Genomic DNA, 15,414 nt, shown 5'->3' on the forward strand with positions numbered 1-15,414 from the left:
AGTTTACCACACTGCCCCCACAGGCACCAACAAGAACAACAGCGTTTATTGACCTCATTTATCAAATATGCAGTCATTCCAGGGCTTTTTTTCAGGTTCTGTCAGTTTGGATATGGACACATCCCAGCAGGTCTAAGAAGTTATGTCATAATGCTCTTAGAGCAGAGAACATTTATCTTTGCCTGAGGTTCTACAGTACACTTTACTAGTGCGAAAAGATACTTGACAGCACAGGTGATGTGTTCATTGTGGATTGTATTTGATCAGTGAGTCTTTATCGGTTTACATTAACGATTAACTGTGACTGACAACATAATTTGTAATGGGTACTGTAACAAATTCAATTCAGTTTATTTATATAGCGCCAATTCACAACACATGTCGTCTCAAGGCACTTCACAAAAGTCAGGTTCAAACATTCCAGTTAATCCTAACCATTGAACAGACTTTGCAGCAATCCCTCATACTGAGCATGCATGTAGCGACAGCGGAGAGGAAAACTCCCTTTTAACAGGAAGAAACCTTTCAGCAGAACCAGGCTCAATGTGAGCGGCCATCTGCCACAACCGCCTGGGGGTTTGAGAGAACGGAACAGAGACACAAAGAGAACAAAGAAGCACTGATCCAGGAGTTCTTTCTATGGGAAGGAAAAGTAAATGTTAGTGGATGTAGCTCCTTTAGTTGTTTCATCTAGAAAGAAAGAACAAATAAACTCTGAGCCAGTTTTCAATGTTAGAGTCTGAAAGAGAGCACATAGAGTTTGTTACAGTAGAAGCTCAGTCAGTAGCTATGTCTAGGAGAGAGAAAAGGTTAAACACTGAAAGACAGGGCCATGTGGATCATCAGTAGAGGGTGAGCATTAAGTTGTTGCCAGTAGAAGCTTGGACAATTCCCCTCTTCAGAAAGATGTCACAGGTAGACACACAGTCAGGCCAGGTGTAGCTTCTAGGAAGAGAAAAGAGAAAGAACAAAGTTAATAGGTGAAATAACAGCAAATAATGCAAAATTGGAGAGTAGTATGAGAATGTAGCGAAGAGGGTGAAAGTGGTCATTATGTCCTCAAGCAGCCTAAGCCTATAGCAGCATAACTACAGAGATAGCTCAGGATAACCTAAACCTCTCTAACTATAAGCTTTATCAAAAAGGAAAGTTTTAAGCCTAGCCTTAAAATAAATAACCATCATTAATCCTCTTTTATGACACTTTAAAATCTAAGAGGAATTTATCTGGTTTATCGTTTATCCAACTCCAGATTCTGTGGATCAATAGCGGTGTGGCATACAAATGATGATTGTTTCCTATAGCACTCAGTTTTTATACCCTGGAGTTTGCCTGTATACGCACCCATGTGAATCACAGCTGGGGTTCAGCACACAATCATTTCTATGCCAGATCTACACCAATTTTTGATATTATGCCGATGGTCTCTGCAGAGAGATATAAAATTAAGACAGTCTGGCTGTTACAGAGAGACAGAGTCCTACAGTGCAGAAACACTGATCAACAGGACAATAACTGCAGCTCTCAGCTACAGAGAAAACACAAAACACATGTAGTGTTGACAGTTTTACTGACAATTACCTGGTAGACAAGAATTTCTAAATACATTTACAGAATATTTACGTTTATAAATATTGCTGCTTTTAAAGAGAAGCTGAACCATGTGTCTAGAGCTGCTCATTTGAAAAGCTGCTGTTACTGATAAGTCTTGTCAGTGCAATAAAGCCGTCTGAAAGCCATGTAATTTTGTCAACGCTGCAAACCTTCTTGTTTTAGGAGATCGGGACGGGAGGAACCTGTCAGTGGAAGATCTGTGGTCTAGATGCAAGCACCACACTGGCTCTTTACTTTGAGGTTGTGAACCAGGTATGCAAAGCTGTGGGGGTGGGAGGTATCACCCTCAGGAGAATGCTGAATGATAAAACCACTTGGGGGTGGGAAGCTATAGATATGGAATGAGGATAGTTTTAACATAACCCAAACCAGACCTGCACCATATTAGGAGAACATGAGATAAATTACAGTATGGCTTGCAATAAATAAACACTAAAATTAAAAAGTGTTACTGTCTTTCTGCTTTAGGTTCATAGCAAACAAAGATCCAAGAGAGTGAGTAGTCTATCCAGCTACAAGGTTTTATTGAAAAAATAGCTTCTGTCTGACTGCTGGTGTTTTAGCAACGAAACAACTTACCTGTAGTTTTTTATTGAATTTACCACAACTTTGCCTTCTAAAACTTCTTATTCTGCATCAAGCAAGTTTGGCTGCTCTATAGACAGTTAATGTTTCAGAAAAAAAGGTTCATTTGCACTTTTCATAGTTTCATTACTTTTATTTTATTTCACTTATTTGGACATTACATACTGATAAACATTTCCATTTATTTACCAGATTGCAGCTAAATTTAATGTACATCTTTAGTCCCCAAGCTGGCTGATGTTAAAACCATACAACTGTACAGGTCCTTCTCAAGAAATTAGCATATTGTGATAAAGTTAATTATTTTCCATAATGTAATGATGAAAATTTAACATTCATATATTTTAGATTCATTGCACACTAACTGAAATATTTCAGGTCTTTCCTTGTCTTAATACGGATGATTTAGTCATACAGCTCATGAAAACCCAAAATTCCTATCTCACAAAATTAGCATATCATTAAAAGGGTCTCTAAACGAGCTATGAACCTAATCATCTGAATCAACGAGTTAACTCTAAACACCTGCAAAAGATTCCTGAGGCCTTTAAAACTCACAGCCTGGTTCATCACTCAAAACCCCAATCATGGGTAAGACTGCCGACCTGACTGCTGTCCAGAAGGCCACTATTGACACCCTCAAGCAAGAGGGTAAGACACAGAAAGAAATTTCTGAACGAATAGGCTGTTCCCAGAGTGCTGTATCAAGGCACCTCAGTGGGAAGTCTGTGGGAAGGAAAAAGTGTGGCAGAAAACGCTGCACAACGAGAAGAGATGACCGGACCCTGAGGAAGATTGTGGAGAAGGGCCGATTCCAGACCTTGGGGGACCTGCGGAAGCAGTGGACTGAGTCTGGAGTAGAAACATCCAGAGCCACCGTGCACAGGCGTGTGCAGGAAATGGGCTACAGGTGCCGCATTCCCCGGGTCAAGCCACTTTTGAACCAGAAACAGCGGCAGAAGCGCCTGACCTGGGCTACTGAGAAGCAGCACTGGACTGTTGCTCAGTGGTCCAAAGTACTTTTTTCGGATGAAAGCAAATTCTGCATGTCATTCGGAAATCAAGGTGCCAGAGTCTGGAGGAAGACTGGGGAGAAGGAAATGCCAAAATGCCAGAAGTCCAGTGTCAAGTACCCACAGTCAGTGATGGTCTGGGGTGCTGTGTCAGCTGCTGGTGTTGGTCCACTGTGTTTTATAAAGGGCAGGGTCAATGCAGCTAGCTATCAGGAGATTTTGGAGCACTTCATGCTTCCATCTGCTGAAAAGCTTTATGGAGATGAAGATTTCATTTTTCAGCACGACCTGGCACCTGCTCACAGTGCCAAAACCACTGGTTTACTGACCATGGTATCACTGTGCTCAATTGGCCTGCCAACTCTCCTGACCTGAACCCCATAGAGAATCTGTGGGATATTGTGAAGAGAACGTTGAGAGACAAGATCCAACACTCTGGATGAGCTAAAGGCCGCTATCGAAGCATCCTGGGCCTCCATAAGACCTCAGCAGTGCCACAGGCTGATTGCCTCCATGCCACGCCGCATTGAAGCAGTCATTTCTGCAAAAGGATTCCCGACCAAGTATTGAGTGCATAACTGTACATGATTATTTGAAGGTTGATGTTTTTTGTATTAAAAACACTTTTCTTTTATTGGTCGGATGAAATATGCTAATTTTGTGAGATAGGAATTTGGGGTTTTCATGAGCTGTATGCCAAAATCATCCGTATTAAGACAATAAAAGACCTGAAATATTTCAGTTAGTGTGCAATGAATCTAAAATATATGAATGTTAAATTTTCATCATTACATTATAGAAAATAATGAACTTTATCACAATATGCTAATTTTTTGAGAAGGACCTGTACATAGGGAGTAAAGCAGAATTAACCAAGTAAGACACAGACCAAGGTATAATCTCTGTTTGTGAGCTTGTTCTTTTGTTCTCTAACCTCATCAGTGAGCACAATAACTAGCGAATCTCACAGGCTTACCGACTGGGTACTAGAACAGGTTCTGCTCAGGTATGGCATAATTTACAGACCCGAGCTCTAACTGCTGCATTAGGACAGTGGAGATAATGGCCACAATGTTTTCTCTTCCTGTGTGTCTTACTGTAGCATTATGCTCAGAGTGGCCCACTGAGGGGCAAAAGAACCCCTACAGTGTTCACTGACCCAATGGCCAACTTTAAAGCGCAACCTAAAAAATAAAAAAAACAGATACAAGAGTCATTGTTATCATTTTCAAAATAATTCTATTGCAAAGAACTGCTTGGATGCATAATTTGTTGCAGTATTTCAGCAACCATGCATTTAAAGTCTGCACGAAAGTGGTGTCTTTAAGGGAAATTAAAAGGACTTTCACTGCTCTTGATGTCCAAGCTTCATATAGAAGTTAGTGGCTCAGATACTACAGTCCTGGGGACTTCATAATGACTGAAGACAAAGAAAAGTGAGAAGACTGGGTTAATCACAATGCTATCACAATAGTTAATAAAATATCACCATTTTATGTTTTCCTGATATTGTCAAGCCCTATAAATAATCATAAATATAAATTCTGAAAGTATTCTGTATAGTCTCTGTTAGAACAGAGTTCAGAAAGCTCTTGAAAAGAATGTGTATAAAGCACATTATCGAAAATGCAGATTTAAATAATCACATTAACCTAATTCATATTTATTTAGTTCTATATAGTATTGCTGAAGATTTTTATTAGTGACAATCTGAGAGCTACTTACAAAAATACCAAATATATTTTTATATATATACATCTCTCTCTCTCTATATATATATATATATATAGAGAGAGAGATGTGTATATATATCTAGATATATGTATATATATATATTTATATGTGTATGTATATATGTATATATATGGTATATTTTCATATATACATTATATTTTTATTTTATTTTAGCTAAAATAACCAACAGATGGCAGCACAGTATTGCAATGTTATTAGGACTTTACAGATATTGATTTGAGGTTAGATTTTAGCATAATGTAACATGTTCATTGACCTGTTCTGGTTAGATTCTTCACTTAAACATAATTGCTTTGTTTTGAAATAACCTTGAATAGGTCAAAAGTGCAAACCTTATACATATTAAAGCAGATTAGACCTTACCCATGCATATAATTTACTTGCTTACTGGCTTAAAAACAGGACACACATGTCAACAAACCTGAATTTAACACATGCTCCCCCTACCTTTTCTTAGCTGTTCAGATTTAGATGAACAATTTATTTGTAGCGGTGTAGTCCGTACATTCACATGTAGCATGCATCTTCACACCAGGCTTCCTTCTTACGTCTTTTTTTTTTTTTTTTTCAGAAGAATTTGTTATTTATAACTTTGATTCTTCTTCACTCAGTAAAAACTTTCACCCTGAAGATATCATCTTGCTAGCAGAACTGTCTAGTTAGCCATGGTGTGTTCACTGACCAAAGAGAAAAATTTATTTTTCAGAGTCGGACAAGCTTGTGGAGGTGATCCAGTCTGTGGAGTGGATCACTGAGCTCTAGGTTCAGCAGGCTGTAATGACCGGCTAGTTTCAGTAGCAGTTGTTGTTGCAGTGGTGGGGTTGGCTGTGTTCAGGTGGACAACAGTATTCTGGAAATGCAGCTGCAGAAACATCCCAGACCACCTCTGATAAAATCTGCCAAAACTTCGATGCACTGCTGACCTGTACCTGCTGGGCTCAGAGAAAAGTGGGTTATTAAAAACAGAATAAAAAGATGTTCATCTTTTCTAGCCTTGCTAGGTGTTGTACTCAAGGAATTGTCTAACCATTGAATCTGAAATGTGCTCTCATAGTCACAACCAGCCACTCCCTTCCTTATCTTAGATTTCTTGTGTATTAGAAACATCTAAGCTTTCCGTGCTTTCAGGCAAGCTCGGGTCGTTTCCTAACGTTTCTCAGGAATTAATCCAGGAGAATGTTGCCAGTCACCATTTACAGATTAGGTCTAAAATGTGTTTCATTTAAGAGTGCATGTGCTTTATGTTAGCTTTGGCCACACCCATCAACGCTTCCTGTCTGCTATAGGTACCATGACTAAGTGTGTTTTTCCTTTTTTTTTCAACTTCTAACGAGAAAGCTCTCATCGCCAGCCCTAACCTTCAAGACAACACAAATACAGCTTTTTACTGGCAGTATGCAGCAACATGTGGGGACGGGGAAATGCTGCGTTACTTACTTTTGCTACCTGTAAGAGAAAACTCAAATTCTCTGACATCTCATTAAAATGACATTAAACTGGGTGTGGCGCTGATGGTGTAGGGGTTTAAGCGTGCGACCTATGAACAAGAGGCTTTAGTTCTTGACATAGTAGTTCCGGTTTGAGTCCCGGTCCAGGCGACATTTGCTGCATGTCTTCCCCTCTCTCTCCGCCTTCATTTCCTGTCTATCTACTGTCACTTGTGCCACAAAAAAAATCTAAAAAAAAAAAAAAAGGAAGCCAGTGTCCTACAAAATGATAAATGTGAGCTGTGGTCTGATTTGTTGCCTATGTAAACTCTATGTAGATCTATGGATGGAGTAAAAGAGGACATGATGGTGTGAGAGTAGAAGATTCAGACAATAGGGTTAGCCTAAGACAGATGACTAGCTGTGGCAACCCCTGAAAGGGAAAAGCCAAGAGGAGAAGAATAAATAGACCTACTTACTTCTGTGTCATGCAGATGATCCAGGGGTTGAGGGCAGCACTAGTGAGAACCAGCCAGGTAGATAGGGCCGCAGTGACTCCTTGACTCGGCTGACCACTCAACGTCTCATACAGACACACTGAGATGTACGGCAGCCAACAGACCAACAAACACACTGCAGACAAACGTGACGTTAATACAAAGGATTGTGTTAGCAGCCCACACAGAGCCAATGGGCAATGGGAGAACTCAAACGTTGTTTGCAAAACTATATTTAATCACTAACTTCTTTTTAAAGTCAGTGTGCTGTCCTACTTTATGTTGCCTGGTAAATTTACAGTCCTTTAATGTTAAACTAAACAGGGACATTTCTTAATGTTAGCAGTTCAACATTCCTGAATGTTCCTGAATGACTGACTTAGATTTTAGTATAACTCACTTTATTCTGTTGGAAAACAGTCAGTCATTTTCTACCGCTTATTCCATAGTGGGTCACGGGGTAGCTGGTGCCTATCTCCAGTAGTCTATGGGCGAGAGGCAGGGTACACCCTGGACAGGTCGCCAGTCCATCGCAGGGCAACACACAAACAACCATGCACACACTCATTCATACACCTAAGGGCAATTTAGAGTGACCAATTAACCTAACAGGCATGTCTTCGGACTGTGGGAGGAAGCCGGAGTACCCGGTGAGAACCCACGCATGCACGGGGAGAACATGCAAACTCCATGCAGAAAGACCGCCGGTCGGGAATCAAACCCAGGACCTTCTTGCTGCAAGGCAACAGTGCTACCAACTGCGCCACCGTGCAGCCCCTGTTGGAAAACAAAGTTTTTCAATTCCAATCCGTTCTGGAAAACAATATAAACTAAAGGAATTTGGTTCAAGTAGTTTCCAGATCTGGATAAGTATGGAAAAATGTGTGTTTATTTTAGACTTTATTCCCTTTGCCATTGTCTAAATCCATCCATCTATTTATTAATTTGTCCAATCAGCTGTGTGCCTCCATTTATTCATTATTCCACCCAACCTCATCTATCCTGTTTATCATCCATCCATCCATCCATCCATCCATCCATCCACTTACAATCCTTTGCTGAACCTGTGTTTTAAAGCTTAACCCTCTGTAGTAAAGTCTGCCGTATATTCATAGCATTTTTTTGTATTTATACTTTAAGTGGACAAAGAGGACTGAGAAATCTGATTGTGGAAATGTACATGAAATAGTTTTCCAAAAACATCTGCAAATGATTGGGATTCCTGCTAAATAACTGAAGGCTGTAGCAAAGTTTCAAAGAGAAGCAAAGGGAGATAACAGTGAACCATCAGAGGGCTGAGAGTTAACCTACCTGAGGTGGTGACCATCACAATGGAGCTCCTCAGGTAATTATTTGCAGGAACATAGAAGCAGTGCAACTCATTACACACAAAAGTTCCTCTTCTAGCCTGTTTCCTTGCAATGTAGACTATGCATCCATACAGGGAACACATTGTGAAGATTGGCACTGTGATGCTGGTCACCATCCACAGTATCACAAAGTACCTGTTTTCAGGAGTGAATTGTAAACCGCAGAGAAACCTGGACTCGCTGTAAGCATAGCTCCCGAAGCCCAGCAGGGGCATAGAGGCATTCAGTAGGCAGAAAAGCCAGATCAGTGTCAGCAGGACCCAGCTCCTCTTGGTGGTCCAGATGCTGCGGTAACTGAGGGCAAAGCAGATTGCTGTGAACGTGTCCACTGTGGCCCAGGTCAAAGACTGAATAGAGGAGGACTGTAAGAGGAGAAGGATGAAGCCGCTTCCCTGACAGAAGGCGCCCTTGCTGGGGTACACAGCAGGCCAGGACAGGCTGTTGTGCACTGCAAAGGGAATGACAGTGAGTCCAGTAGCCAGATCACTGAGACTGAAGCTCAAGGTCAGGCCCAATGTGTCGGAGTGAAGCTCTTTGTTGAGGAATACGATGGTGAGAATGAAAAGGTTTCCACAGATGGCTGCTGTACCTGACAGAACCATGAGCACAGTGTACAGCACCCTCAGAGCACCCTCCATCTTTAGATCATCACATATAAGTCAGACAGCACATGTAAGCACTAACTCTGCTCTAAGTGAGATGCTGCTTCTCTATGATTGACCACCAGCTCCACCCCACCATCCTCCACAGTCATGGAGCCACTGAGCTTTTGGGAAGGAATTTTTCTTTATAAAATGTCAGTAGATTATAGTCACATTTGTGTGATCCAGAAAGTTTCAAAAACTGGAGGTTTGTGCATTTGCAATCAGTAAAGAGAAAAATGAAGAGAAATGTCTTCGCCTTCTTTTTGTGGAAACTCTTGAGGACTGAAGTTTAATTGCTGTTCTACAGTTCAGATGGTGTGAACACAGAGATCAGCAGGGCTTAGATAAAGTCTGATGAGTCACCGCATAGAGCTCCTTTTTTCTCTTTTGGACCGAGTAGGTTGAAGCATAAAATAAAAAGCTGGGACAGCTTGTTTCAACCGACTTCAGCAACTTTTCCCTTTTTCATAAGAAGTACTTACAGTAAAATTCAGTTTCAGGTTTGTAAAGCTGGGAACACAGGTCTGTCAAATGTCGGACATCCACAGACAATCGTCACCATTTTGTATAGTTCAGAGAACAAATCTCAATCAGTCATTATGTATTACCTGATTTTTAACTCTGTGTTTGTTCCTACCATAGTTCAGTCAGTTGTTCAGATTTAGTCCTTCAGGAAATAAAAGAATCAAAGATTCCACTGAAAGTCCAGAGCTAGTTCCTGATGTCCATCACTGATGTTAAATCTGTGTGCTTTCCATCTAAGCCTGCTTTGCTGATTGAGGACTGCATGAGGCGTGTCTTGCTCTGTAATTGTGTCTCCACAGTGACCGTTGCCATGGTCTACATGTCCATCACCTGCTGTGATGATGATGATCAAGACAGACACACAGAAATGCATAAAAACATACACAAAGATATCTGGTGACAGGAAAGTCAACACTGCCTGAAAGTCCAATATCCTGTGTGAGTTTAAGTGGACAAACTGCGGTTTATACCACCTTATTGAGGACATTTACTGCCCTGTGGGCACAATTTATGATGGACTTACCTTGTGATACAGTTTCAAAGACTTACTTGTAATTTTATTGACAATATTACAACAACCAGATATTTAAAATAAAATGTAATGTGGAGACCAAGACCGAAATGGTATGGGCTTGTTTTATGGTTCAAGTTGGTTCAGTCACTCCCTTTGGTTGAATAGTGTCCTCACATTTATGGCACATGTTGGTCTGTGTCTGTACACGTGTTATAACACCTGAATCGGGTAATAACAGGTCTGCTGTGTCTAATTATTATGGTCCTGAACCTCAGACCTCAGTGTTCATGTTCAGTTATATTTGTGTTTTCTGACTTCATATACTGAGAGTGAAGCTGCTGCTGCTAGCCACATCATAAGTCATTGTAGGAGTTTAAGCAGCTCTCACAGTTCAGCTCTGAATGCTGATTACTGTGCAGTCAATGAAGAGACAGAATACAATACAAATGCAAAAAGAAAATAAAGACAACACACTTTAGAAATACAGCATCTTGGACCTGTGGTCTGTTTTCCAAAGCTGGTCTAATGGTATTGCAAACTAACTTCACGTTTATCTCTGAGTTCTTGGCATCCTCAAGCGGGGGTTCGCCATGGGTCCATAACTTTAATCACTAAAACATGTTCTAGATCATGTCAGGTTTTAGTGTTTGAGAAAGCACGTCAAAACATCCCCTCCTGACAAAGACGGTGGTGTAGAGACACGGAGAGTCTCTTCTGTCCTCTTTTCAATTCAATTCAATTAAAAAAGACTTTATTAATCCCGAAGGGGAAATAAATGTTGTTGTAACTCATATCATGCAGGTTTCTTCAAAGAGCCGTTGTAGATGCTGATGGCTGTGGGCAGGAAGGATCTCAAGTCTCTTACCAAAAAGCTGCCAACACTTCTAACAGTTCTGTAACAGATATTGAAATGTCCAAAGGAAAAAAACTGAGCACCTTCGCTGTACTCCATTAAGCCTTCCTGTTATCTGCAAAAAGTCTTATTCTCTCTCCTAAATGATTGTTTGCTTTTAAAGAGCTGAATTTATCTCTGTGCTTCACTTCATTAATTCTGAAGGTAACCCTTAGTCTTCCTCACTCAGTAACAACAGTCACACTAAAGAGTGTGGTTGTCAGTTGGTTATGTATGGTGCATTCACTGATTGGAAAAAGTCAGATTTTTGAGTTTCCAACAACAGCTATACATTAGGGTGATGGCAAGCTGGCTGTCCAGCTTCAAAGACCTGAAGCGAATCACCAAAGATAAAACATCAAAATACCACTTGGAACATGGCATTTTGTAAGGTGTGTTTTTGTTTTTTTTGCTGTAATACTGAGTACAAATGTTCCACTTATTATTCAGAAGGGATAAATTATAAATATTCCTTTTACATTTGTTTATGCTTTCAACAGAGATGGTCTCATTTCTTATTGGAACCAAACTTCTTGGTTAAATGAAACTAATTTAAAATCTAAATCTGTAGGGCATATAAATAATTTTGGGCTTGACTGTAGCTGGTCTCCTGTCAGGACTGATTAAGCTTAAAATCTTCTGATTTCAGTCAACATCTCTATTGGTGCATCTCCAGGATTTATGTCATTTTTCTAATGCTATTCTGCCTCCATGTTGCTGAAGAGTGGTGTAGGTACCTAGTGCCTTGGTTCATATTCAGGAATGCACTGATTGCTTGGTTAATTCTTACAGTTTTTCAAAATACACAGTGAAAACACTAAAGCTCATTCTGTTACCCAACACAAGGCCGAAGGTGAACACAGATGTCACCAATTAAACACAAAATTGACAACGCTGACATATACGGTTGTGACAACCAACATAATGTTGCTGTCAGACAGAAACCTCTGATCTCCAAAAACGGAAGTTTTCAGGAAATGAAAAAAATCATCTTGCTTCTGAATGAAACTGTTTGCTCAAAGTTACAGGCTCTTTTCGATACTTTTCACTGGAAATGTTTCAATTAAACCCCAGAAAGGGGCTGAAGGGTTATTAATAGATTTGATTTTTTTTTTTCAAGAAAACACAAATAACTAAAAATAGAGAGCAAATATGAACTTGTTCAGGGTACACGTTGGTTGGTTGGAGATTCATATTGACAGTGGAAAGACACCATCTGAGGCGTGGGAGACAATTGCATGTGTGTGTAAAAGGTGGGATACTATGAGGAAGAATAAGAAGGCTGGGGGCAGAGAAGCACAAAGAGCTGCATGATGAAGCCCATGAACCAGCCACATTGTACACTCGTTTGATTTAGTTTGGTTTTCCATGCTGAAGATTACAGTAATGCAGGCATATTTCCAGTAAAATTAGAATTTCTGAAAGTTCTTCCATAATTTCCATAATCTTTGTTTTTATTGTATTTACCATAAATGCTTTTTTGCTTTTGTTTTTGTGGGCCATGCAGAAGCCTTTCAGTACACTGTGATCAAAAATCATATGCTGTAAGCCGTGCCATGAACACTGTGTTCTCCGCTGTCTGTAGTCTGTAATCACTACTTTGTGAATGATTGAGGCCAGTGGTTGGGTTGGTTTTAAGCAGTTAGGTGTTTTGACGTGATGCTCAGTTTTGGATTAAGATTCAAGGGTTTCAAGAGTGAATTTTGAAGAGTGGGATTTGTTTTTACAGGTTTGTATCAAAAAGTGTAGAAGGTTTGAACAAATATGTTTTAGTAATTCTAAAAAAACTGTAAAATTGTCTTGATGATCCCTGTAGCAAAAATCACAGTCCGGTTCATGTATTAATTCTCCTCCTGTAACCTCTGACTACTGCTGCAGGATTATTACTTCATGCAGATTGTTGATCTTACTGTTTCTTGTTTTTCGTACAGCATAATGCTCCAATCCCTCAAGGTGGCCGTGGGGCGATCCAGTTTGTCACTCAGTACCAACATTCCTCCGGACTAAGACGCATCCGAGTCACCACGACTGCAAGAAAGTATGATGGCACAGCTGCACTCTGTACTCCTCTCTTCATGTCATATAAACTAGAAAGCAGTATGATCTTGTCCTGACATGAGTGAAGCCTGGTTATTGAAACACTGATAACTTACTAATGTTCTCTGTTGGATCTGAATGAAAGGTTCAAGCTCTTTAGTTTTTAAAATGTTTTCTTGTCTTATAACATATAAACAGATTCAAATAAAAACATAAAAACCTATCATTATATATATTCACGCACATCACGTTTCTTTCAGCTGGGCTGATGCGCAGACTCAGATCCAGAGTATAGCAGCATCATTTGATCAGGAGGCTGCGGCCATCTTGATGGCGAGGTTGGCGGTTTACCGAGCAGAAACGGAGGAGGGACCCGATGTGCTGAGATGGTTGGATAGACAGCTGATCAGATTGGTAAGAAACACTGTCTGCATAATAAAAGCATGTTTGAATTAAATATAAATAAAAAAATACAAGACTTATTGGTCTTGATTTGTTTTATTTGCTTCAACATTTGTGCGCAGTGTCAAAAGTTTGGAGATTATCACAAGGACGATCCAAACTCCTTTAGGTTTTCTGAGACGTTCTCCCTCTATCCTCAGGTGACCTGCATGTCTTCTGCACCATCACTTCTGATCTACTGTCTGTCTGTTGCTACTCAGTTGTACTGTCCTACTTTACCTAAATGTGCTTTTTTCTTCTTTCCAGTTCATGTTTCATCTGCGGCGCTCCCCGTTCCTTCAGGTGTTCAACAATAGTCCTGATGAGAGTTCTTATTACCGACATCATTTCAACAGACAGGACCTGACGCAGGCCCTCATCATGATCCAGCCTGTGCTCTACGCCTACTCCTTCAATGGACCACCTGAGGTGTGGACACACCTGAGTGTTGTTTTCTGTACAACTGCTATTCTAGAATTTAGAAAACTTGGGTTCAGATAAGCTCCTTTCAAATTTCACAACATTTTTCTTTAACCAATGTTCTCTTTGACAACAGACCTCCATTGTGTCTGTTAATCTTAATATCTTTGTAGTGAGATATAATTGTGTTTCCCAAGGTTCTGCTCAAGTAATAAGCTTCCAAATGATGGTTATTATACTTGTGAAGCATAGAGCAGTTTGCTAAACTATTCACATCCCTTGAACTTTTCCACATTTTCTCAAGTTCCAACAATAAACCTCAGTGTATTTTATTGGGATTAAATGTTTCAGACCTAGGGCTGCAACTAACGATTATTTTGCGAATAATCTGTTGACTATTTTTCCATAAATCGATTAATAATCTTATAGCAAAAGGTGCTAAATAGGAAATTTTTTACAGAATTTAAACCAGGTGAAGCTAAAGCTTTGTCACTTGAGGAGTTCTAGATAGAGCATATTTACAGACAAAGGGGTTTTGCATCTTAAATGCAAAATTGATATATGTTTGTGCAATTGTTTCCTAATTACTGCTCTGAGTGGGTTGTTCTTTCAGCAAATAGCTGAAACTCTGCACCTCACCCACTGCAGGCAGCACAGTGCACTGGGAGCTTTAATGTTGTTGATCTGTTGACTGATAAGAGTGTGTACGTGTTTCAGCCAGTGCTACTGGACAGCAGCAGCATCCTGCCGGACCGAATTCTACTAATGGACACCTTCTTCCAGATTGTCATCTACCATGGAGAGGTATAAATTGTTATGTTTTTAAATCTAACCTGTTCGTTCAGATGCACGCTCATTATGACCCATTCTACTAAAGGGAGGTTCAGTACAATGCAATCGTGATAGATAAAGATGCATTGATTTGGTTTTAGTGTCCCCTTTTTGTAAATTTGTGTGTTTATGCTGAGCGAGTGTGTGTATGTTAATTTGTCATAATTTGTCACCTGGAGATGCAAAGTTTTTAGAATGGTAAGAAGGGTAGAAACTTTGCAACGCTTAGAACCCAAGAGCATCAAATAGCAGGTAGCCTCAGGTCCTGAAGCCTTGAGCAGCTCTAGCCAGCAGCAGGCAGAGACCAGGCACCCCCACAGAGAAGCCATAAGCCCGACACAGAGGTAGATCTGCAGCAGAGTGCAGCAGTCCCCAGGCTAGAGAGGCACAAGGAGAGATGCATGGCCTAAACTCCCCGACCCAGCACTGCGGCCATGTCCACACGCAGTCACCCGGCAAACAGGCGCCAGCACAAGCCTCTGGCAGCAAGACCACCAAGCAGCAGAACATGACATAGAACATATATTTTCGTCTTACATCCCTGTGCTTCATCTGATATTATTTTTGACCCTTACTATAACTGAAGTTAGCTGACTTTAAGTCTTCCCTTAGTAACAACTTTAACACCAAGTAGTGTTGTCACTGCAGTCTGGTTGTTCCTACTATGGTGCTTTCAGTGATTAGAAAAAGATCCGATTTTTGGCCAGTCGCCATTTAGAAACAACCAGGCTTTAAATCATCCACCAACCAATCTTCTAGTTAGCACAATAACACTCCCACTGTTCCCCTTTCTGTCATGCATTTCTTTTTCTTTGATGCACATTTGTGTTATCTGTAGGACAGATTCCA

At 40.4% G+C, this 15,414-nt stretch overlaps 1 protein-coding gene across 2 annotated transcripts in view; it reads left to right on the forward strand.

Annotated features, from left to right (window-relative positions):
• Positions 1-15,414, forward strand: part of sec23a (Sec23 homolog A, coat complex II component) — a 35,234-nt gene that overhangs the window by 17,994 nt on the left and 1,826 nt on the right. For both annotated transcript variants that reach the window (XM_047345459.1, XM_047345460.1), the window contains exons 12-17: positions 1,777-1,866; positions 12,768-12,874; positions 13,134-13,287; positions 13,398-13,475; positions 13,582-13,743; positions 14,452-14,538. In XM_047345459.1, the coding sequence (XP_047201415.1) occupies positions 1,777-1,866; positions 12,768-12,874; positions 13,134-13,287; positions 13,398-13,475; positions 13,582-13,743; positions 14,452-14,538 (678 nt within the window). The remainder of the gene's footprint in view (positions 1-1,776; positions 1,867-12,767; positions 12,875-13,133; positions 13,288-13,397; positions 13,476-13,581; positions 13,744-14,451; positions 14,539-15,414) is intronic.

This window comes from Girardinichthys multiradiatus, chromosome 19 (genome assembly GCF_021462225.1).
Source record: "Girardinichthys multiradiatus isolate DD_20200921_A chromosome 19, DD_fGirMul_XY1, whole genome shotgun sequence".
NCBI classification, from domain to species: Eukaryota; Metazoa; Chordata; class Actinopteri; order Cyprinodontiformes; family Goodeidae; genus Girardinichthys; species Girardinichthys multiradiatus.